Genomic DNA, 21,784 nt, shown 5'->3' on the forward strand with positions numbered 1-21,784 from the left:
GGCTTATGGTGGTGCGGGGGATTGAACCTGAGACTTTGGAGCCTCAGGCATGAGATTCTCTTTGCATAACCATTATGCTGTCTCTCCCACTCTCTTGTTATACCTTTCAATTGAAAGACTCCATTTTTCTCACTGTGGTGTGTGGGTTTCAGGTGCACAGGCCGCTGTTGAAGGGTGTGCTGAAGTTTGGCAATACGAATGTGGTTGTGCTTTATCTCACTGCGAAGTTAAGTGACAACCTGGCCATCCGAGTTACAGGAACAAATAACTATTCTATTCTCTTCTCTTGGGTTAAGGAGTGGGGAACCATAGAAAGAATTTTCCGTCAGCCCTTTTTTTCCCCTCTGCATCCAACTAAGCATCTTGCTCTCCCTTGGTCATCATCATTCAGACACGAAAACACTGCTTTTTCCCTCCACCAAGCCATTTCATCCCAGAAGACAACAGACAGTTGAGGATTTTGCTTGGTCCAGTTGGGGTTAGAAATAGCAAACATTGCATCGCTCAGCAAGTTTCATGAGCTTTTCTTTTACATCAAAAGATTGTCTGCTCTCAGCATTGTAGCAAATGTAAAATAATTTCTGGTTTTTTAGTGTATATATACATTAATTCTCTACGATTGCCGTAATAAATCACCTCTTGCAAGGCACTAGAAGAGAATTCATTTGTTTGCCTTTACCAGCAGCTTGAGACACCTACATTCCTTAGCTGTAACTCTTCTACTTCCTCTTCTAACCCAGCCGTGTTGTATCTTTCTAACTCAGTAGTCACACTTAACCCAGCCCCTCTTGGCATTCCAGTAGCCTTGTGATTACGTTGGGTTTTCCCAGATAATCAGGATAATCACCTCATTTCAGGAGCATAGCCTTATAATCACATCTCTAAACACCATTTTTCACGTATGGTGCCATATTTGCAAGTTGCAAGGACTGGGGTTGGATTTTGGGGGGGGTGGGGACATTATTCCACCACCATATTCTCTGCAATCATAGTTGCTTCCTTTCCTATATGATGCAAGCAGAGCTGTGCAGGAGTCCCTTTGCATTAGAATGTGACCCTGCAACCTCACTCACCTACAGGTTTCTGGCTACCCTGGGTCACATGGAATCACAGCCATGGCGGGCAGCATCTACCCAGGGCAGACTTCTCTTTTGGACCAAACAGATTCGTGGAATCATAGACCACAGGAGATATCAGTGTGGCAGCCCAACACAGAGGTAAATTGGATGTGCTTGGGCTTCAGTTTGTTACCTGAGGAAAATTTGCCCAAGGTACCTTATATCTCTCAATTCTAAGATCAAGATGCCTGCTCAACGCACGTGCTTTCTGGTTCTATGAATCTTTCATACTCAAACAAAGGAGAAATGCTGAACATAGCTAGCTTGTGTTGAGATCAAGGAAGAAACAGCAAGACACAGCCTCTGTGGAGTATGTGAATTTTTATTACATATTTATAGTTAAAACAAGAACATCTGACACCATCTGTGGTTCGTATTCTTTTCCATGGCATAAACATATTTATGACTGCTTAGTACTTCATAATATATGTGCATCTTTTTTTAATCCTTCTGTTCTTTTGTTTCCAAAGCTTACACACTTTTTTTACTCTGACTATAAGGAGTTATTCTTTGCACATGTCTTGGGTTTTTCTTTAAAATAAATCCCTGTAAGTGGAATTGTGACCTAAACAGCTATATATGCTTTTTAAGGTGCTTGATTTTTTTTTTTAATTTATTATCTTTATTTATTGGATAGAGACAGCTGGAAATTGAGAGGAAGGGGGAGAGAGGTAGAGAGGTATCTGCAGCACTGCTTCACCATTCATGAAGCTTTCCCCCTGCAGGTAGGGACTGGGGGCTCAAATCTGGGTCCTTGAGCATTGTAACACATACACTCAGCCAGGTTAGCCACCACCCAACCCCTTAAGATGCTTGGCACATGTTCATTTGAAGACTCAAAAGGACTTATCCCCACAACCAGATGATGAGTGAGGCCCTGTTTCTGCCATCTTTGCTGTTTTGTTTTGTTTTTATTTGATTGTTTTGGGAAACACACGGAACATCCTAAAAGATTTAGGAGAATGGCCATGCTGTTTAAACCTCTAGGACTCTTCGGCGTTAGACCTGCGAGGAATTGGACAGGTGTTGCCAACCCACCTGATGGAGGAGCGGTTGATTCGACAGCAACAGGAGATGGAAGAGGATCAGCGATGGTTGGAGAAAGAAGAGAGATTTCTGGTAATTTGTATTTCAGAAAGATTTCTTCTTCCTATATTCAGCTGTGGTTCATTGTGGAATGCACATGTGTTGCCACTGAGATACCGCCCAGGCCCTCTTGAGTTATTTTCTGACATAAATAATAATCAGTGAATATTTTAGTACTGACATTTGAACTGAGAAGTGAAAATTATTACAAAGGTTTATCTTCTCCAAAGCAAGATAAATCTCTACATTGGATCCCTGATACTTTTAATGTAAATGTTTATTTATATCAAAATAAGTGCTTATTTTTTTATTTTATATTTTATTAACACAAGCTAGAGAAGGAGAGAGAAAGGGGCCGGGTAGTGGCGCACCTAGTTAAGCACACACGTTACAGAGCGCAAGGACCTAGGTTCAAGCCCCTTGGTCCCCACCTACAGGGGGAAAGCCTCACGAGTGGTGAAGCAGGACTGCAGGTCTCTCTCTCTCTCCCTCCCCCTCTTTCTTTCTCTCTCTGTCTCCCCCTTCCTCTCAATTTCTAGCTGTCCCTATCAAATAAATAAAGATAATTAAAAATAAATACAATATCTTATTAAAGAGAGAGCGAGTAGATAGTCTAATGGTTTTGCAAAGAGACACCCATGCCTGAGGCTCTCCAGTCCTGGGTTTAATCCCCTACGCCATTATAATTAGCACTATGGTAAAAAGAGAGAGAGAGAGAAGAGAGAAAAAGCCAGAGCATCCCTCTGGCACATAATATAACTCAGGACCTCATGCTTCCAAATTCAGTGCCCTGTTCACTGTGCCACCTTGTGGTCACTTAATTAATTTTCTTAATATAGTAGCCAGAAACCAACTTCAGGCCTCACACATGCATGAAGCCATAGTGGCATCCCTGGCAAAAAAAATTTATTCTGTATTTTTAAGAGTTGGGGGGGGGGGGCGGTGGGAGGAGGAAGGAGAGAGAAGAGAAAGGAGACACCAGACACTTTTTTTTTTTGGAAGGGAAGGGTGAGGGAAATGGGGAGAGACACTTGCAGCACTTGAATCTTTCATCCTTGCAGGTGATGACTTGAGGCTTGAACCTGAGTCCTCACAGACTGTAATGAGTGTGCTTAACTAGGTGCACCACCACCCGGCCCCCCAGACCCTCTTCCCCCATCTATTTTGCTGCTAGGTGGTATCAGGGATCAAACCCAGGGCCTCGGGCATGGAATGCACATGTGTTACCACTGAGATACTGCCCTGGCCCTCTTGAGTTATTTTCTGACATGTATAATAATCAGTGAATATTTCAGTACTGACATCTGAACTGAGACGTGTGAGCTTTGTTTCATTGGTTTTATCATTACTGTGATGGTTTTCTTGAAGTACATATCTAACTTCCCTTGTTTAATTACTACCATTCATTCAAAGCCATACCATGACTATAAAAGTACTTAATTTGTGTGGAAGGTTTTCGTTGTGGATTTCTGGTTGGGTATATGCCATTGCTTCGTGTGTCTTCTAGTATTTATCACGTGGTATCTTACTGTGTATATAAAGCCAGTATCTTGCTACTGCAGGATGTGCAGCCAAACCCCAGGGTTTTGCCCTCCTGCTGTCCCTTCTCTTGACAGATACAGGAAAGAATTCCCCATTGTGTATCTGAGTTTGTGTGTGAGAAAGAATCTTCCCAGGCAACTCTTCACCAGTCTCTCATAAGCCTGTTGTGAACAAAGAGAGAGGAACAAGACAGAATGGTCTCTGTGTCACTTATCCACTCACTGCTTAGCATTCTAGACCCTGATCCTTTTTTTTTTTCTTTTTTTCTTTTTTGCCTCCAGGGTTATTGCTGGGGCTCAGGGCCTGCACCATGAATCCACTGCTCCTGGAGGCCATCTTTTTTTCCCCCCCTTTTGTAGCCCCTGCTGTTGTAGCCTTGTTGTGGTCATTATTGTTGTTGATGTTATTTGTTGTTGGATAGGACAGAGAGAAATTAAGAGAGGGGGAGAGAAAGACAGACACCTGCAGACCTGCTTCACCGCCTGTGAAGCGACTCCCCCACAGGTTGGGAGCGGAGGGCTCAAACCAAGATTCTTACGGTGGTCCTTGGTCCTTGCGCTTTGCGCCACGTGCACTTAACCGTTCTCTGCGCTACTGCCCGACCTCCGACCCTGATTCTTAACACCACTACCCTGAGCCCTCTCAGTTTTTTTCCTTAAAACAGAGCTTGAAATTATTGGGAATAATTTGCTGATCTGAGAAGGCCTGCATGCAGTGTCCTGGAGGAGTGGGCGGGTAGTGTTGGGGTCAGATAACACTGGAGCCAAGGCTGAAAGATAAATTGTAATTGGCACAGCAAGCAGACTCACGAAATACTTTCCAGGCAGAGAGAGCAGTGAGTGTAATGACATGGGTCAGACAACTATGTCGGTGGCTCATGGGAGTGGGAGGAAGTTAGTCCAGGCACCAGTTCAGTCTCCTGACTACTTTCTGGAATTCTAAGTCAAAAGTCTGAAGAGGGAGGTCCATTTGCCACTCTATTGTGGACCTTTGGCTTTCCTAGGAGATAATTTACATGCAATCAGATCTTCAGTGTACAGTTTGGTTAGTTTTGACAAATATCTGGTCCATATAACTGGATAATTTCTAATTAGTTTCCAAATTGTGTCCAAAGGCCATTTAAAGTGGCATGAACATGGTTCTAAGCAACACTGGATCACATCTCTGTTACAACTCAGTGTGCTGCTCGTCTCGGCTCCGCCAAGCATGTTCTTTGTGTCCCTGACTTCCTTCATTTCTCCCAAGAGTTTTTCTGGTGTTCTTGAAGTACATGTCTTAACTTCCCATGTTACATTACTACATTCATTCAGAGCTTCTCTGCACAATGACTCCACTCTCGGTGGCTTCTGGGTTTTGTTGTTGTTGTTGTTGTCATTGTTGTTTTTATAGAAACATAAATAGTGACAAAGAGGGACACCTGCTGTCCTGCTCCTAAATTTCCCACCATTGCAAGTGGGGACCTGGGCCTTGAACCCGGTCCTTGTACACGGTAATGTCTGCACTTTACTTGTTATGCCACCGCCTGGCCCCTAAAGGTACTCTTATTTTTGTAAAAAGCTTTCAGTATCGTTCTGGTTCAGTACTGGCTGAGGCCATTGATTTTAGTGATTTGTCTTGTGATTTCTGCTATTTATCACATGAGATCTTCTTGACTTATTTCCCAAATACATAGTTGTTGTTTTTACACTCTTTTTCATTTCCAGTGTTCATTTTGTACCTCGTGTTTCTCTTCTGAAGCATCTCTTGACAACTTTTTTAAAAATATTTATTTATATATCCCCTTTTGTTGCCCTTGTTTTATTGTTGTAATCTATTATTATTGTTATTGGTGTCATTGTTGGATAGGACAGAGAGAAATGGAGAGAGGAGGGGATGACAGAGAGGTTGAGAGAAAGATAGACACCTGCAGACCTGCTTCACCACTTGTGAAGTGACTCCCCTGCAGGTGGGGAGCCGGGAGCTCGAACCGGGATCCTTACGCTGGTCCTTGCGCTTTGCGCCATATGCGCTACCGCCCGACTCCTGACAACTTTCATATTAAATGAGCCCTTACCTGTTTCGCCTTCAGTTAGATTTTTTTCCATTAAGTATAATGTTGGCTTTTTACTTTTAAAACATTTTAAGGAAGTCTTTAATTCTTGAGGTCAGCAGAATAGCTCACATGGATAGTGTGCTCCATTGCCATGCCTGCAACCTAAGTTCAAGCCCAGCCCCCACCATACTAAAGGAAGCTTGTCCTTTGGTCTCTTTGACTACCTCTGCCTTTCTGTGAGAAAGAGAGAGGTGGGGGGGGGAGAGGGGGGAGTAGGAAAGGGAGGTTTAGTTCTTTATCTAATAAATTTATGGGCAATTTCTAAGACATGAATCTGACTCTGTCATTCTCTGGCTTAACATCAACCTGATGATTTGTGGGAGAATCTTTATTTCCACTGTAGGAAGCTAGAAGACAAAGCATTTGTATCATGTATATATTACAGGCAACCAGTCCCCTTATGAAACTTGGGCAGAACTCATAATGTGTAAAATAAAGGAAAAGCTGAATGGATATGTAATTAAGACCAGACTTTTCCAACCAAGGCAGCGTGTTTGTTTTTACCAGAGCCCTGCTCAGCTCTGGTTTATGGTGAGGGTTGGGGGGAGGTGAAACTGAGACTTTGGAGCCTCAGGCATGATAGTTGCTAAGAGTGCAACACTTGGATGCTTATTGGTGTTTCATGTTCCAGAGTGGTCCTCTGAATTTTATGTCTCTTGTGAGAGTCAGTCAGTGTCTATCTGTCTCTCTCTCTCTCTCTCAATTTAAATAACAAAATATTTAGAAAACATACACACACACACTTACTACTTTGGAAAGATAACCAAGTGCATAGAAGCCCTTCTAAGCTAGGAAGCAGCGTTAATATCTACTCTAATTCATCCTGCAGTCAGGGTGTCAGTGAAGAAGAAAATGTCCTGCTGGGAGAGAGGTGGCATGGGGGCAGACCCTGGGGCAGGCACAATTGGCTACAGCATGAGAAGGTGCTCACCAGGTTATCACCGGCCTTGACAATATCACTGAAACTGGAAAACTTTCAACACCCCTTACTCAGAGGACAGCTGTGTTGTAAAAAGGAAGCCGTTTAATAAAGAGCATGTCCGTGGTTTTCAAGCCAAGCGTGAAACTGTTCCACTGTTTTGTTTCCATAGAAACCTGATGTGAGGCTCTCTCGGGGCAGCATTGACAAGGAGGACGGAGGCCTGCAGTGTCCGGTAAGCCACCGCCTGCAGTCTCCCCACTTCACTTCAAAGTCCTGGGGGCCAGGTGTTGGCACGCCCGGTTGAGCACACATGTTACAAAGTCTTTTATGCGTGAACCGGCATGTATGTCGAAGGATCACTAGTATTTGGAATCTGGAAAATGATATTTTGTTCTAGAACATTTTAGTGACTTTTTCAGCCAAGATCATTAAAATGCACAGTTCAGCAGGTTGCTGAGATGCGGTTCTCTGCCACTGCTGATGCAACCTTTGGATAGCGAGTTAGACTCTCTGTACCCTAAAGAAATCTAGACACGTTTGCTTTGAATCCACACAAGTTGTCATCTGCTAGATTTGGATGCTCTTACTGCCTGGATATAAAAGTTTCCACAGGCACATAAAACTTGTTCAAACAAGATTTTATTTCTTCTCGATGTTGTATAGAAAAAGGCATGACATTCCCCTTTAAAGTACTAACGTGATTATTCCAAATGTATTTAAAGCCTGCTAGAAATACCCACTCTTTTTGTGGGAAGAATAGGATTTCTCTCAGCAGATGTCCGATTAAAATAAAAGCAGTTTTGTGGTTTTTTTTTAATTCCTAGTTTAAAAAAAGGATGAAGTGGGTGGGTAGGAGGGAACGCTGTGCCTGTCAGAAAACAAACTTAAAGAGATCAGTTTCCATCCAATATGGCTTCTGTATGAAAACTAGCCATTAGTTTACTTCTAGGCACATGTAGATACCTACACACTTGAAATTATGTCGTCTTCTGGTTCCATTCTCTCCTGCCTTCTTTGGCCCTCTCACTTCATGGGCTTGGGTGATGAGTAGTTGAGAGGAGGGGGGTGATACAGGCCTGTGGAATGACAGGGCTACAAATCTCTTCTCATTGTCACTGGTCCTGACTGCATTCCTTGAGAATCAGAGTGGTCAGTAGGTCAGGGGGCATCTAAGCAGCAAGAAGTACTTAGCCAAGGCCTTGAGAAGGTCTCAACTTTCTCTCATGGATGATGAACTAAAGAAACCAGAGGTATATATCCTAACAAAAAATGTTACATCAATACCAGCCATGGCTATCCCCTTCTTGTTCCAATAATATCTTCTACTTTCCTTCAGTTATTGGCAGATGTACCTAACTCCTCCTTCTCCATCTGAGACTCTGAAGGCAGATATGGGAGGGGTGGTCATTACCCTGCTCTGCATGTGATGCTTTGACTGAACTTTTCTTTTTGTACAGACTGGAAACCAACACATCTATCAGCCTGTGGGTAAACCAGGTAAGAGAAGAAATTAGTTGTGTGTGTCAAGTGGGTTTTAAATACATGTTTATTAGCTGTGGTGTATGCCCTTGTGAATCTCTGGTACTTTTGCCTGTCCAGATCATAGCAATATTCAGCCCAGTACTAGAATATGAGAGAATAGAATTCCTTGCTGTACTGCTTCAGAAATGTGAGGTGCTCTCCAAGACTAGTAGCAACACAGATCTGAACCAGCAGAATAGCCGTGTTGGGTAGTGTGCTACCCTGCCATGTGTGTAACTTAGATGTAGCCCTGCTCCCCCACACTGAAGCTCTAAGGATGTGATTTCTTCCCTCCCACTCCCCTACCCGTACCTACCTGCTCTTTCTATCTGAAAAAGTCAGCCTGGAGTGATAAAGCCCACTAGAGATGACCAAAAATAAAGCAAAACAATGTGAATCTGGGCAGGGAAAATAGCACAATGGTTATGCAAAGAGACTGTCATGTCTGAAACTCCAAAAGTGCTCTGGTTTAAAAAAAAAAAAAAAAAAGAATCTATATTTGGGAATTGTTTTTGTTGTCTTTATTGACATATATACACTACCTAACCAGACTTGTTTCCTTTTACCAGATCCTGCAGCTCCACCAAAGAAACCGCCACGTCCTGGAGCCCCAGGTCACCTGGGCAGCCTTGCCAGTCTCAGCAGCCCCGGGGACAGTTACAACGAGGGTGTCAAGGTGGGCTTCTGTGCCTGGGTCCCTTTTGCTTGGGTGATGAAGTTGAGCCTCTGTGAAGTAGAAATGGCAGAGCCACAAGACTCCATGGGCTGAGTCTGACCTCCTACACAATTCATAGGGAAGCTTTCATCTCCATTCTTCTCACAGGTGGTAGATTCTAGGACCTCTGTGGGAACCTGACTTATTGTTTTTCTTTGGAATAAAATGCTAGATCGTCTTAGGTTCTAAAACTCAGTTAAACCATGGGACCTGGAGTGAGTGAGGCCTTTTATAGGCTCACTTTCTCCACACTTAAAAATCTCCACTACTTTCCACCCAAGCAAGATGTCTACTTGTAACAGCAGCATTACTGAATAGAAATAGGAATAGAGAGAATCTGCGGTCCATATGCAGATAGTCACAAGCTTCTCCCTTAGAACTCTTCCACCTACTGCTAGTCCCATAAGTCTGATCTTTGTCGTCCACTAGGGTCTGTACAGTGCTGAGCTCATGGGGATCTTCAGCCACAACCCTACTCTCCAAGAGAAGTGAGAAAGAAAGCTACCTCCCAAAGATAACCTGTTCTCAATTCTCTGTCTACGTATATTCTATGAACTTCGCATTTTAATATTCTAGATCAGGATGATTTCTTGACTTAATTCGTAGCATTTTTTTTTTCTTTCTTGGTGGTACATTTTTAAAAGATTCATCTTACAGTGAAGCATCTTAAAATTTAATAGCTCAGAGGCTGGGCAGTAGCACAGCAGGATAAGGGCACATGGCACAAAGCACAAGGAGCGGCATAAGGATTACAGTTCGACCCCCACTTGTAGCAGGGGTTGCTTCACAAGTGGTGAAGCAGGTCTGCAGGTGTCTTATCTTTCTCTCCCCCTCTGTCTTCCCCTCCTCTTTCCATTTCTCTCTGTCCTACCTAACAATAATGACAGCAGTAGCAACAATGATAAACAACAAGGGCAACAAAAGGGGGAAAAATTAGCCTCTAGGAGCAGTGGATTCATAGTGCAGGCACCGAGTCCCAGCAAAAACCCTGGAAATAGAAAAAAAAAGTGATAGTTTATAGCTTATCAGGTTAAGATGCTTTATTTCACTAAGGATCACCATGTGTCATATATCTTCCCTCTACTGTGAATGCCTGTCTCGTGTGTTTTAAATGCTCGTCTTACCAGCCTGGGAGGGAGGCAATGTAGTGAATAAGGTGTCGGTCCTCAGTCATGAGATCCTGTGTTCATTCCCTGATGTTGCATGTACCAAAGTGATGCTCTGATTTTCTCTCTTTCCTATAAGTAGATAAATACTTTTTTAATCGCAACATCATCCTCACAGAAATGCTAGTATTCTTTTTTCCACCTTTTTAAAAAATATTTATTTATTCCCTTTTGTTGCCCTTGTTGTTTTATTGCTGTAGAGAAATGGAGAGAGGAAGGGAAGACAGAGAGGGGCAGAGAAAGACAGACACCTGCAGACCTGCTTCACCGCCTGTGAAGTGACTCCTCTGCAGGTGGGGAGCCAGGGGCTTGAACCGGGATCCTTACACCGGTCCTTGCGCTTTGCGCCACCTGCGCTTAACCCACTGTGCTACCGTCCGACTCCCTTTTTCCACCTTTCACCTGAGAAATTAAAGAACAGTGGCCAGGTGGTGGCACACCTGGTTGAACACACGTTAGAATGCGTAAGGACCCGGGTTCAAGCCCCCGGTCCCCACCTGCAGGGTAAAAGCTTTACTAGTGGTGAAGCGGTGCTGTAGGTGTCTCTCCGTCTAGCTCCCTATCACCCCCTTCCCTTTTGATTTCTGGCTGTTTCTATACAGTAAATAAATAAGGATAAAATTTTTAAAAGATTCATTTAAAGTTTTGTTTGTTTTTTTTTTTTTACCAGAGTACTAGTCAGCTCTGGCTTATGCTGGTGCGGGGGCTTAAACCTGGGACTTTGGAGCCTCAGGCATGAGAGTCTCTTCGCATAACCATTATGCTATCTACCCTCCACCCAAAGATTCATTTAAAGAGAAATTGAAGGACTTCCCCAAAAGCTCACACCTCCCTAGCCAAGAAGCGCTTAGTGGTAGATTGGGCAATCCAGGCCTTTTCTGCTTGAGTTTCAGTGTCCCCTCCAAAGCCAACAAGCTGGTTCTGAGTAGGTTGCCATCTCAGACTCAGGTATTTCTAGGAAAGAAAAATAGTATCTTGGGGGGCTGGCAGTAGTGCAGCAGGTTAAGCCCACACATGGCACAAAGCGCAAGGACCGGCCTAAGGATCCCGGTTCGAGCCCCTGGCTCCCCATCTGCAGGGAGGTTGTTTCCAACAACAACGACATCAATAACAACAACAGTAATAACCACAACAACAATAAAACAACCAGGGCAACAAAAGGGAAAAGAAAAATATCATCTCTAGGAGCAGGGCGTGAGCCAGCCTGTTACCCTCAGTAGCCAGGGAGTGGAGGGCTGGCACTGGCTCACACCCGCCTGCCCACTGGGAGCCAGGTGCAGGGACTGCCGGTCAGGAGGCACTACGTACCAAGGGCCAGACCCGGACTGTTAGATGCCATGGTTGTTAGTCCTGGAAATGGGAGTTCAGCCACACTGGTACTCGGGGGAAGAACAGAGGACACACCCCTTCCTAATGTGATTTCTTGACACATTTTAAAAGGGAACAAGAGGAAAATTAGGTTAATGAACTGTTTCCATTTTCTTAAGACATGAACAGACTTTGAGAATGACTTTTGTCAAAGTGAAAAAACAACTGAAGAAGTAGATCAGGGACCATCTTAGAATTTTGACATTAAAAAGAGCACTACTCAGCTCTGGCTTATGGTGGTGCGGGAGATTGAACCTGGGACTTCGGTGCCTCAGGCGTGAGAGTCTCTTTGCATAGCCGTTTTGTTATCTACACCCCCCCCCTTCTTTTTTCTTTTTCATTTTCTTTTTCTTATCATTGTCTGGGCTTCACTGCTGCAGACCAGCTTTTTCAGATAGACAGCAACAGGAAGACAATGAAAGACGTGCAGCTGGTGGCACGCCTGCTAGAGCGCACGCGTCACAATGTGCGAGGACCTGGATTTGAGCCCCCGGTTCCCACCTGCAGGGAGAAAGCTTTGCGAGTGGTGAAGCTGGGCTGCAGGTGTCTCTCTGGCTCTCTTCTTCTCTAACACCCACTGGCTTTTTGATCTCTGGCTGTCTCTATCCAATAAATAAAGATAATTTTAAAAATTAAAAAGAGAGAGAGAGTGAAAGACACCACAACATTGTGGGTTCCCCCAGTGCACTGAGTATTGGGCTCAGACATGGGTCTTGTGCATGGCACCCTCCCACATGAGCTATTTTACTGGTTTGTTTACAACAAACAGTTGTAAATAAAGGACACAGTGCCCACATTTCCCTTATTAGCCTTATCGGTTAAGTCCCAGTAGAGTAGCCATGGTCTGCTGTGGTGGGAAAGTATTAAATAAAGCTCTGGAGTTCAAAGTAAGGGAACTTAACCATTGAAGTTGATTTTTTTAAAGGTGGGTTTGGTTTTGGTTTTAATATTTTATTTATTTATTCGTGAAGGAGAGAGAGAGAGAGAGAACTAGACATCTCTCTGGCACATGTGCTGCCGGGGCCTGAACTCGGGACCTCCTGCTTGAGAGTCCAGTGCTCTATCCACTGCTCCACCTCCCAGACCACTTGGTTTTGTTTTTGTTCTGATTGGATATTAAAAATAAGTTCCTAGTATCTGTCAGCACATACCCAGGTCATGATTATTGCAGCCTGGTTACCCCGAGGGTCTTATTTCCGAGGACACTGAAGACGCTGCACTTGTCCCTCCATTTCCCAGAAGCCCACGGGCATTTCTCAGAGACTGCCAGCATATCTGCTCCATCTTTCTTTGTGAAGACCCCAAAGTCTTTTGGTTCTTGCACTGCTACCACGTTGCCACTCGCCAGCTTTGCATGTTTCCTTTGCTGACCAGGATAACAGTCGCGTGCATGCCCGCCTGTGTGGTTATTCAGCTGAGGCACGCACACCTCCGCCCTCCCACAGGGCACAGTGATTCTGCTCCAAGTGCTGGTGAGCTGACTGCTAACAGGCAGCTTCCAAATGCATCCTCTGTTCTGCTGATGTTTTATGGGGGGTTGTCTGCTGTCTTTATTAATACTGTTTTTCTTTTTTTCCTTTCCTGATAAATTTCTTTAACTTTTCCTCACCTTCCGTTCGACACTAGCCGTGGAGGGTAAGCACATTGTGTGTGTATGTGTCTGTGTCCGTCAGGCTCTTGATCAGCCCCAGCAGCTCTGCATGTGACTGTGTCCCCTCAGAAATCAGGAGGCCTGGGGAGGGCACTTCTGCCTAATCATCACCAGTAACAGTATCTGTGATTGCCGAACAGTGATTTGTAAACCTCTTTGCAGTGATTGATCCATTCTGTACTATTCAGTCTTATGCCCAGATCAGAAGCACCCGGGTCCCAGACTCAGTAGGCAGTGCCACACAGAGTGTAGAATGGCCCCTGAGGAGCTTCACACTGAGTGCCGGCAGCAGATTCCTGAGTGACCCTCTTCAAATATACACCCACTGTCATTGTGCCCATTGTAACCATTTCAGGCTTTTAAATTCTACTGGAGTTTTCCTTGAGACCCCGTGCCCTCCACTTCAGGACTCTGGCTCCTGGGTCACAGGCGTGTTTGTCCCTTGGGTGGCCTAGGTGACTTCTGGCCTAGGTGACTTCTTCACACCTGCCCCATTTTGCCTCTTCAGGATGGCCTGCAGCCCACGTCAGGTAGCCGAAGGACACACACAGCTGGGCTCTTCAACGTTAGCAGCAGAGTGCAAGAATGGTGCCCACTTGAAGAAAACTTAGATCTGTTAACTTTTTATAATCAGAAGAGAGACATCAGGCTGAATGTAGCTCAACTATGTCACACCATTTCTACTGCAGAATTCAGACTCAATCCTAGGCTTGATATAGATCACTTGACCCCGTAGTCAGATTTCTCTAAAATCCTCAGAGTTTATATAGGTTCTTTCTCTTTTGGGTGAATGATTTGGAGGTGGAACTTAATGAATCACTTCTGACATAATCTGGGGCTGCTAGTAGTATAGTGTGTATGATTCTATCTCATGACCTTTAACTGAGCTCAAAGTTAAAAAAAAATTTTTTTTTTTCTCATTTGTCATCCCCGTTGATTTTACTTTATGGTCATCCTTAAACTGAAAAAATGGATCCTGCTGCGCTTTGATCTCTCTTAAAACCTATCTAGTTTAGTTGCAGCGATGTGGCGCCATCTAGTGGAGAATAGAAAGATAACCAGCTTCTGTATTGGCAGCTTCAGCCCCAGGAAATCAGCCCCCCTCCCACTGCCAACCTGGACCGGTCCAATGACAAAGTGTATGAGAATGTGACGGGCCTGGTGAAAGCTGTCATCGAAATGTCCAGCAAGATCCAGCCAGCTCCACCAGAGGAATATGTACCCATGGTGAAGGTGAGCCACAGATACTGGGAACACCAAGTGTGAACACTATGAGACTAAGGAGTTCGCTCCTGTGTTGTTATAATACAGAGGCAGCTAGGGATGGGGCATGTAATTGTCCGCGTCAGGCGCTGTACTCTAAGGGGAGACGGTCTCCGAAAAGTACCTTGGGGAGATCTCTCTATTGTTTGTCTTACACTGAGGTCTGGAGCCATGGTGCTTGCAGAAAATTTTTGAATAAGGGTAAAAAGGTGAAAAGTTAACAGTAAAAGTGTTACAGTTCAATAATGCTAAGTAAGTTAACATTGTTTTTTTTTTAATAATTTATTTCTTTATTGGGGAATTAATGTTTTACATTCAACAGTAAATACAATAGTTTGTACATGCATAACATGTAAGTTAACGTTGTTATAAAACCTCTTCTAAAACCTTTCAACTTGGGAAACTGACACTCACCTATTACACAACAGTTTCTCCCTGTCTCCTGCCTCTGGCAGCTACCATTCTGTCTCCATAAATCTGACGATTGCTAAAAGTGGAAGCAGACAACACTCCCTTTATGCTGGTGACGTATTTCACTCAGCATAATGTCCCCAAGGCTCGGACATTGTAACATGTGACAGGATCCCCTTGATTTGTGAGACTGAATGATACTCCAATGACACTGTCCGTTTATTCACTTGTGGGTTTCTCCCACTACTTAGCTGCTATGGGTATAATACTGCTGTGACCGTTGGTATTCAAAGTCTTCTTGAAATCCTGCTTTCAGTTCTATTGGAATTTACCCAAAAGTGGTATTGCTGTGTCATATGGTCACTCTCTTTTTAATTTCTCAAGGAGTCATTATTTTATACTCTTTTCCACAGCAGCTGAATGATTCACATACCCACCAGCAGTGTATAAGGATTCTAATTTCTCTACATGGTCACCAACATTGTTGCCTAAGCTTTGCTTGTCTATTCTGATTAGAATCCATACTTACTGGTGGCTTGGGGCATCTGTCATATGTTGATTGGTCACTTGTATATCTTTGGGAAAATATCTGTTGTCCTTAGCTCACTTTTTATTAGATTAACTTGGATTTTTTTTGTAGTTGTTATAGAACTGAACACAGTTTTGTTTTGTTTTAAATTATCTTTATTTACTTGATAGAGACAGCCAGAAATTGAAAGGAAGAGGGAGAGAGACATCTGCAGCACTGCTTCACCACTCACAAAGCTTTCCCCCTACAGGTGGGGACTGGGGGCTTGAACCTAGATCCTTGCATATTGTAACGTATGTGCTCAACCAAGTGCACCACCATCCAGCCCCCCGAACAGTTTTTAGGTACCTACCTAATAGCAGTCTTTGAAACAGTTCCTTAAAGAGCAACTGTGGAAAAATGGTTTGAAAATTACAGTCTTCATAGAAACTTCTTTTTTTTAATATTTTATTATCTTTTTTTTTTAAAGATTTTATTTATTTATTAATGAGAAACATAGGAGGACAAAGAGCCAGACATCACTCTGGTACATGTGCTGCCGGGGATTGAACTCGGGACCTCATGCTTGAGAGCCCGTTGCTTTATCCACTGTGCCACCTCCCGGACCACAATATTTTATTATCTTTATTTATTTATTTATTTGATAGAGATAGCCAGAAATCGAGAAGGAAGGGGATGGTAGAGAGGGGGATAGAGAGAGACCTGCAGCCCTGCTTCACCACTTGTGAAGCTTTCCCCCTGTAGGGGGGTGACCAGGGGCTCAAACTCGGGTCCTTGCACACTGTAACATGTGCACTCAACCAGGTGCACCACCGCCAAAACTTCTTTTTAAAACATACTGTGTTAACCAAATGACATTTGTTGATCTAATTCTTCTTAGTGTTTTTCTTCATACTGTAACCTAGTATCTAAGTCATTGCATATTTCATCCTCAAAGAGTGAAAATAATAGCAATTGTAATTGGGTTTTTTTTTCATTTTTTAATTTTCCCTTTTGTTGTTATTGTTGTTGTAGTTATTGTTGTTATTGATGCCATCGTTGTTAGATAGGACAGAGAAAAATGGAGAGAGGAGGGGAAAACAGGGGGAAAGAAAGATAGACACCTGCAGACCTGCTTCACCGCCTGTGAAGCGAGTCGACCCCCCTGCCGGTGGGGCCGGGCTCAAACTGGGATCCTTATGCCGGTCCCTGTGCTTTGCGCCACCTGCGCTTAACCCCCTGCGCTACTGCCCGACTCCCGCAATTGTAACTCTTAAAAATCATCCTGTTTTAGTCATAGGTGGTTCCTTTAAGCCCAGGGTGAACTGGAAGGATTCGTTGATCTTGCTCTGAGACTCTTAGTAGGCTCCACCAGGCTGCCCGCTGCTCTCCTTGACCTGCATTTAGCCGGCCATTTTCTGAGCCATGTGTTGTCTGTGTGGGATTACTAGATCAGGTGGGAGAGAAAACAGAGCTCTAACTTACTTTCTGCAAACCTGGAGGCTTTTATTAACCAGATGTCTCCCTTGCCCTTTCCTCAGGGTGATAAGTTATGCAGATTCAAAGAGCTGAACCTGTGGTGAAAAATCATGATCTACAATGTTAGGCATTGAGGAAGAGACAGAAAATTTCCCAGAGTGATGAAAAGAAACAAAAAATAAAGTTAAAAAAAAAAAAGTCGCCTCCAGACTGGCAGGTGTGAGTGTTAGCATGAAAGTTCTTCGTATGTACACTAACCCTGGGTTTGATTCTCATCTGCTAGGAGGTCGGCTTGGCCCTGAGAACGCTGTTGGCTACAGTGGATGAGACCATTCCCGTCCTGCCAGCCAGCACTCACCGAGAGGTAGGAAGGACACTGTGCGGGTGGGACATGCCTGGCAGGTCAGACCTCTTGTGTCAGACCTCTTGTGTCTTGGCAGCCTGGTTGTGACGCATACCAGTCCCAGATGGCTGGTTAGACCACGCTGCGGTCGTGGCCTTCCAGCTCCCACTCACCCCAGGCAAGCTCCACGTCAGTAGCCTGTAGAGACTGGCCACGCTGCAGAGGTGATGCGTGAGGGTGGCTGAGCCCTCGTGTGGGGCAGCCCCAGTAGGGTGATAATGAGGACAGTGAGAACATGTCTGTGCTGTGACAGAGGCCTCCTGCTCTCCTCACCCAAGGTCATGTCAAAACGAGGGGGATTTTGCAAATTTTAAGGGAGCACTATATAAATCCCTTCCGACTAATGTGTATGACTTGTGCAGAGTTAAAGTTCACCCACATACTGTCTGCCAACGCCAGTTACCCCTTGTGCCACCGTTCGGCCATCCTGACTTCTTTATGCGACTGACTGATAAATGAAGGGAGGGGTGCACCCACATCTGTCGACAGTCCTCCCAGCTGCCTCCCACAGGCGTCAGTCATGAGCTAGCTGTCAGTCAGCTGCCATCGTCAAGGTGGGGTACACTAGCCTGGGTTACTGCCAGAGTCGATGGAAGCACCAGGCACTCACCAACCAACCCCTGCACACATAAGTGTGAAGAGCTCTTCACTTGCCATTTCACATCAGGTGTCAGATGGGCCTGCATCCTCACCATCCTCGCGTCACACCAAGTCCCCGATCTACCACAGCGGCCTTTAGCTGTTCTCTGCCTCTGGGTGCTTGTTTGCCGCAGCGCTGCTCAGCTCTGGGTCATGGGGGCTGGGTTGGGGATTGAACTTGCAGGCAGGAAAGTCTCTTTGCATATTCATGGTCCTACCTTCCCCCCCACAACCCCCAGCCTCTGCGCACTTACCAACCTTCCACTCAACCTCTACATAATGGCAGGAGTACATAGCATAATGCTTATGCAAAGAAACTCTGGTCAAAAAGAACTGTAGTAACAGGGTGAAAGTTAAAAGGACTTCTCTGAGACTGATAAATTATTTCATTTAGAGGCATCCAGTTTACCCCAATAAGTATTCAGAAAGGTTTGGAGGACATAAAATATTGTTAGTTAATATATATGTTTGAATAAAATATTTTTAAAATTAAAAGACACTACTAGCAAACCATCTTTTGAGAACATCTCTACCTCATATTACTCACCTTCCTGAAGATCTCGTACACTGAGCTGGGGTAACAGCTCACCTGCTAGAGCGCAGGGTTTGTGTGTCTGAGTGCCCAGAGGCCACATGTCCAGCTCCCAACACCACCATAAACCAGAGCTGAGCAGTGCTCTGGGCTGTGTATATGTGTAAAATCTTTTTTTTTTTTCCTAATCTCCTATACCTCCCCTTGCCAAATTCAGAAGGATAGATGTCAATCTGGTGTGACTTATGATGCCTTCCACAGTTAAAGCCAACCTACTTTTACATTTTAGATCAAATTCACATGAATTCTCCTGTGTGAAGTCTTTCTGACTCTCTGACTGAATGTGTTTTCTCTGTGTCTTCTATTTTTTTTAATATTTTATTTTAATGAGAGAGCTACAGAGGGAAAGGTCCAGAGCTCTGGCTCATGGTGGTGCCAGGGATTGAACCTGGGACTTCAGAGCCTAAGGCATGAAAGTCTTTTTGCAGAAAAACCATTATCCTTTCTCCCTGGCGCTGTGTGTATGCGCACGCATGCGCCTCAGCCTTGTGAGGCTGTGCTGCTCTTGATGAGCCTTTCTTTTTTCCTTTTTTCTTTCTTTTTTTTTTTTTCAAATTTGAGGAGACACCACGGCACCACTTGACTATTCATGGTGCTTTCGCTGATGCTGTTTTAGTGTTCCATGTGACCCCTGGGGCTCGATCCCAGACTCTTCTGTGAGGTAAAGTGTAAACTCTGCCTAGCAAACTATCCCCCCCTCCCCCCCGCACTCTGTCCACTTATATCACACAAATTACCCCTTTTTTTTTAATTTTTTTTTATTTAAGAAAGGATTAATTAACAAAACCATAGGGTAGGAGGGGTACAACTCCACACAATTCCCACCACCTGATCTCCATATCCCACCCCCTCTCCTGATAGCTTTCCCATTCTCTATCCCTCTGGGAGCATGGACCCAGGGTCATTGAGGGTTGCAGAAGGTAGAAGGTCTGGCTTCTGTAATTGCTTCCCCGCTGAACATGGGCGTTGACTGGTCGGTCCATACTCCCAGTCTGCCTCTCTCTTTCCCTAGTAGGGTGGGTCTCTGGGGAAGCTGAGCTCCAGGACATATTGGTATTACCCCATTTTTATAAGCTACTTCACATGCGTCTCTTCCATCACAACCATGTCTGATAGATTCTTTGAGGCTCAGAAGAGAGGCAGGTTTCAAACCTAGGGCCTCATACGTAAGAGGCGTACACTCTACCACCGAGGTGCATCCCTGCCCTTACTGATTGGCTATTTACCCACAATACCAAATACCACAGCTTGGCAGCGGTTAAAAAAGCAAGTGATCCCTTCAACCTTGGTCATACAGAAAAGGAGAAAGGACCATAAGGCACCAGGCCCAGACTCTTCCCATTCTATAGATGCCCACTTCCGGACTCCAAGCAGTCTGGGCAAGGCTAATGGTGGGGAAGGGTGCAAGACTGAAAGTCAAGACCCAAGTGGCAATGAAATGGAGACAATCCGAGCCCTGGTGACCTTCAGCTTTCCAATGTGATGGGAGAGGTGTAGGGTCAGGTGATTTCTGGGTTCTGTCAGGCTCTGTGATTCTATTTAGAAGCAGAAGACCCTCTAGTCACTGCGATGAATAGTGAGAATGTGGGCTTGGGATGGCTCAGCAGTACAGTTCAGACCTTGCTTGCCTGATCTGTGGGTTCCATCCCCAGCACCACATACAAAGAGGAAAGAAGAAAACAGGAGGAGACATTGCTTCATACCCTCTTGTCTCTAAGTAAGGTTTGTATAAGGGAAAGAGACACCTAGCAAAAGCTCAGGCAAACTCCCTGGTAGGTAAGTCAGTGACAGTAGTCTCCTGACAGTCTCTTTCCTTCCAGATTGAAATGGCCCAGAAACTGCTGAACTCGGACCTGGGTGAGCTCATCAACAAGATGAAGCTGGCCCAGCAGTATGTAATGACCAGCCTCCAGCAGGAATACAAAAAGCAGATGCTGACCGCTGCCCATGCCCTGGCCGTGGATGCCAAAAACCTACTCGATGTCATTGACCAAGCAAGACTGAAAATGCTTGGGCAGACAAGACCTCACTGAGCCTACCTAAGGAAGGCCTCTTGCTGGCCTCTCCAGCATCCCACCAGCAGTGAGGACCCCGACTGTCCTCAGTCCACCACTTACAGCACCAACCTGTTTGACTGACAGCTGGTTGAAATCTTCTCTCTCATTAATTTCAAGCGCATTTTGGTTTGGGTTCATTTTTGGTTTTGTTTTTCTAATCATGATGTTCAGAGAAGTCTGGGATCCAAAGCCTGGTGTTATTCTGAGAATGAAAACTGTATATGAGAAGCTTTTAAGAATCCTGAAGAGCGAGTTATGTTTTCACAGAAATGGCCAAGGAAGTGATGGATTGATTCCTGAACTAACGTAACTGCGTACTAGAGGAAGTAGAGGATTCCGGGAAACCCAAGGGGCTGAGAATTCTTTTGCCTACCACAGAATCATTATCCAGACTGGGATGTTGTTAGAATTCCCTTCAGTTGCAATATGCTAATACCACTTTACAAAGAAAGAATATAAAAAGCTATATTTTGAAGACTTGAGTCATTTCAGGAGAGAGGGGAAAAAAAAAAGCTACAGCCCTTCTCATCTTCCTGCCTTTTACTTTCATGTGGATATGTAAAGACTTTGGTTGGAAACTAGCTGTAGAACACACTAAAAACTGTCGTCTTTTCCACCAGAATAATGTGCCAGTTTTTTGTAGCAATGTTGTTTCTCTTGGAAGCAGAAATGCTTTGTACCAGAGCACCTCCACACCGCACTGAGGAGAAGTTCCGGAACCATCCCTGTTTTCCATTTTTATATAATTTATAAAGAAAGATTAAAGCCATGTTGACTGTTTTACTGGAGCTGAATAAGCCTTCATTGTGTCTGTCTTCCCAGGAGAGAATCAAGCAGAGCAGAGAGACTGGGTGTTCTTTCAATGTCCAGTTAACTCCACCCATTCTGTTAAATAATTTTGAAAGCTATGCCCTCCCTTTAGTTTGTTGGGGGATATAAATTATTCTCAGGAAGAATATAATGAACTGTACAGTTACTTTGACCTATTAAAAAGGTGTTACCAATTAAGCTCTTGGTGTAGTTCTATTCCTTAAAACTATTTTAAAAAAAAATTGTAAGTCGGTTGTAATGCAGTGGGTTAAGCGCAGGTGGCGCAAAGCACAAGGACCTGCGTAAGGATCCCGGTTTGAGCCCCCGGCTCCCCACCTGCAGGGGAGTCGCTTCACAGGCGGTGAAGCAGGTCTGCAGGTGTCTATCTTTCTCTCTCCCTCTCTGTCTTCCCCTCCTCTCTCCATTTCTCTCTGTCCTATC

At 44.5% G+C, this 21,784-nt stretch overlaps 1 protein-coding gene across 24 annotated transcripts in view; it reads left to right on the forward strand.

The window, feature by feature from the left end:
• Window positions 1–21,541, forward strand: part of PTK2 (protein tyrosine kinase 2) — a 224,867-nt gene extending 203,326 nt beyond the window's left edge. For 20 of the 24 annotated variants that reach the window (XM_060195934.1, XM_060195929.1, XM_060195930.1 and 17 more), the window contains 8 exons: window positions 1,080–1,217; window positions 2,106–2,237; window positions 6,930–6,992; window positions 8,218–8,257; window positions 8,851–8,957; window positions 14,259–14,414; window positions 17,126–17,206; window positions 20,297–21,541. In XM_060195934.1, the coding sequence (XP_060051917.1) occupies window positions 1,080–1,217; window positions 2,106–2,237; window positions 6,930–6,992; window positions 8,218–8,257; window positions 8,851–8,957; window positions 14,259–14,414; window positions 17,126–17,206; window positions 20,297–20,509 (930 nt within the window). In that variant the 3' untranslated portion in view covers window positions 20,510–21,541. The remainder of the gene's footprint in view (window positions 1–1,079; window positions 1,218–2,105; window positions 2,238–6,929; window positions 6,993–8,217; window positions 8,258–8,850; window positions 8,958–14,258; window positions 14,415–17,125; window positions 17,207–20,296) is intronic. The other 4 variants (XM_060195936.1, XM_060195942.1, XM_060195943.1 and 1 more) reach the window with 3 other exon arrangements.
• Window positions 21,542–21,784: the final 243 nt, after the last annotated feature.

The sequence above is a fragment of the Erinaceus europaeus genome, chromosome 8, assembly GCF_950295315.1.
Source record: "Erinaceus europaeus chromosome 8, mEriEur2.1, whole genome shotgun sequence".
Classification (NCBI taxonomy): Eukaryota; Metazoa; Chordata; class Mammalia; order Eulipotyphla; family Erinaceidae; genus Erinaceus; species Erinaceus europaeus.